We start from the raw sequence: 3,236 nt of genomic DNA on the forward strand, positions 1-3,236 counted from the left end.
CTAGGTGTTGAGCAGCGGCCGCGCCGGGTAGACGCCCTGGTAGTAGGCGCTGGCGTCCAGAGCCTCCATGCCCCGCCCCGCGGCGCCGGCGCCGTACGAGGAGTACTGCAGCTCGTAGGCCTTCAGCTCCAGTTTGTGCTGCTGCTCCGACGACGACATCAGGTTGTTGATGGAGAACGGGTGGTCGAAGGCGTAGTGGGCGTGGCCGTCGCCCTTGATGTGCAGCTGCGGTTCGTGCGCCATGGCGTGTGGCGGCGGCAGCGCCAGCGAGGACAGCAGCTGGGCGCCGGACGCCTTCAGGTCCGAGGCCACGCCCCCAACGCCGCCGCGCAGGTCCAGGCCCGGCGGCGCGGCGGTCTGGCTCGAGGACGCCATGGCCGAGTCCAGCAGTCCGGGGGGTTTGATGGCGTCGCCCGATGGGGACACGCCGCCGCCGCCGCCGCCCGGGTCCTTCCTCCCGTCCGGCTTCGTCGACATCTTCTTCTCGCACTTGAACCTCTTCTGGCGGCGCAGGTAGCAGCCGTTCTCGAACATGTTCCCAGAGTCGGGGTGCAGCGTCCAATAGGAGCCCTTCCCCGGCTTGTCGGGCGAGCGCGACACCTTGACGAAGCAGTCGTTGAAGGACAGCGAGTGGCGGATGGAGTTCTGCCAGCGCTGCTGGTTCTGCCGGTAGTAGGGGAACAGGTCCATGATCCACTGGTAGATCTCGCTGAGCGTCAGCATCTTACTGGGCGCCTGCTGGATCGCCATGGTGATGAGCGAGATGTAGGAGTAGGGCGGCTTGGCGTGCGGGTAGCTGCGTCTGAACGCCTTGTTGTCTCGGGCGCGGTTCAGTCCGCCGCCGCCCCCGCCGCCGTACGCCATGGCGCCGCCCATGCTGGGACTCATGGCGCCGTACGGGTTCAGCTGCTGCGCCGACACCGAGCTCATGGCGGTCGGGCTCAGGGCGCCGCCCATCGAGGCCACGCCCACGCCGCCGCCCAGACCCGACATCCCCGCCGGCGCCGAGCCGCTCATCCCGCCCACCGGCCCCGGGCTCAGACCGCCGCCGCCGTACGACATGTTGAAGGAGCCCGCCGTGGCGCCGGCGCCGGACATGTAGCCCGACATGGAGCCCATCCCAAGACCAGAACCCATCCCGCTGCTCGCCATCGGAGAGTAGACCTGCAGACCAGAAGAGACCAGAACCAGTTAGAACCAGTAACCACAGCCCACAAGACCTGAGACCCAGTTAGACCCATTTAGGACCAGCTGGGACCAGTTAGAATCAGTTAGGACCAGTTAGACCCAAGTAGGACCAGTTAGACCCAATTAGATCCAATTAGGACCAGTTAGAACCAGTTAGAGACAGTTAGACCCAATTAGGACCAGTTGGGACCAGTTAGAACCAGTTAGGACCAGGACTAGGACCAGGTAGACCCAATTAGACCCAGTTAGGACCAGGACCAGGACCCAGTCAGTTGCATGTGGATCAGCCTGGACCAGAACCAGGGGGTCAGAACCTTTGGTTTGGTCTTCACTCTGACGTCAAACTCAGAGTTGTTCATTAAAGAAGCAGATCAGTGATCAATCAATCAATCAATCAATCAATCAATCAATCAATCAATCAGTTCGCTACTAACTTCATAAACAGCCAGGAACTCCTCACTGACCTTTGACCTCTGCAGTAACTCACCTGTAGAGCAAAGGATTCACACACACACACACACACACACACACACACACACACACACACACACACACACACACACACACACACACACACACACACACACACACACACACACACACGCTGCGCTCTCGCGGCCGAAACAAACTACTAATCAATTGATCCGATCACTGACGCTATAAAGCTTCATATTTATTTGAATTTAAAACTATTGATAATCGATTGTTTCATTTTGTTGAGTTACTGAATAAAATCTGAATGAATTAATCAATGAATCCGTTCATTTAAAATCAATTTACAAATCGATCAGTTTAATCAGACACGAGCCACCGCGGGATGAAAGACAAAGAGGAGCGCGAGACCCGAAGACCCGGTCTGAGGTCGCGCGCCGCCGTCTCTGTGTAATAAACACTGATTAATAAAACTGATCAATAACTAATGATCAATAACTTCTATCAGTTTCTTTTCTTTTCTTTCTTTTTTTAACCTTCATCACTTGAATTAACTGTGACATTTAGATTAAACGGATCAATAAACGGCTTCAACCTCAGACCGGAACAAATAGAACAAACCCGGATAAATCATTATAATAGAATAATAACAATAACAATAATAATAATAATAATAATAATAATAATAATAATAATAATAATAATAATAATAATAATAATAATAAAATCCGTTAACGTCAGAATGAACCGGTTTAATGTTTCCGTTCATTTCTCACTTTTTTCTTTTTCTTTTATTTTCTCTTCTTCTGTTTTATTTCTCTGTTTTTTCTACGTCTCCTTTTTACTCTTCTCTTTTCTTTTTTCTTTTTTTCTCTGATTATCTCAAGGAAATTTAAATCAAAGCAACTGGACTTTTATTGGGTTTTTAGTTTTTAGTTTTTAGTTTTTAGTTATTTCCAGTCAGAGGTGAAACGTTTTCTAGACCAATGAGAATATTCAGGTTTTTCTCTCGTTCATTTTTCCCACTGATACAAATTATTGACGGTAACTAGAGGAGAGTTTATATTAATAATAATAGGCCTAATAATTATAATTATAATAATAATAATAGGCTAATAATTATAAGAATAAGAAGAATAAGAAGAATATAGGAATAATAATAATAAATCACAGTCTCGGCCTGAACGCGCTGATCATCGCTGATCACTGATCAATCCGCGCTGATCAGACTGATGAATTAAAATCAACACTTTGTTGTTGTTGTTTGTTGTTTGTTTGTTTCTTTTCCCGCCTCTACCTGTCACTGAAACAAACGGATCAAACCTCCGGACTCGAACCCGCAACGAACCCGCAACGCGCCGCAACAAGCCGCCACGCGCTCCGTCACAAACTGGTTCAAACTGTTTCAACTTTCAGCTTCTCTCGGTCCGGGTCTAGATACGGGTCTAGGTCCGGGTCTAGACCTGGACCGGGTCTCGGTCCGGGTCTAGACCTGGACCGGGTCTCGGTCCGGGTCTAGAAGCCCCTAACAGAGCGCGCGCGGCACCGACCTCCTCGCTGTAGTACCCGGTCCAGTCCGGAGCCTCGTGCCCTTCCATCTTCACCGAGCCCAGCAT

The 3,236-nt window shown here is 50.8% G+C and overlaps 1 protein-coding gene across 1 annotated transcript; it reads right to left on the bottom strand.

Moving 5' to 3' along the window:
• On the bottom strand, positions 1-3,236 carry foxa1 (forkhead box A1; the record flags this gene model as incomplete). Its single annotated transcript, XM_083998081.1, has 2 exons — positions 1-1,164; positions 3,171-3,236. The coding sequence occupies 2 exons, from the start codon at positions 3,234-3,236 to the stop codon at positions 1-3; spliced, it is 1,230 nt and encodes a 409-aa protein (XP_083854207.1).

Source organism: Trachurus trachurus, assembly GCF_905171665.1.
Source record: "Trachurus trachurus genome assembly, chromosome: 22".
Classification (NCBI taxonomy): Eukaryota; Metazoa; Chordata; class Actinopteri; order Carangiformes; family Carangidae; genus Trachurus; species Trachurus trachurus.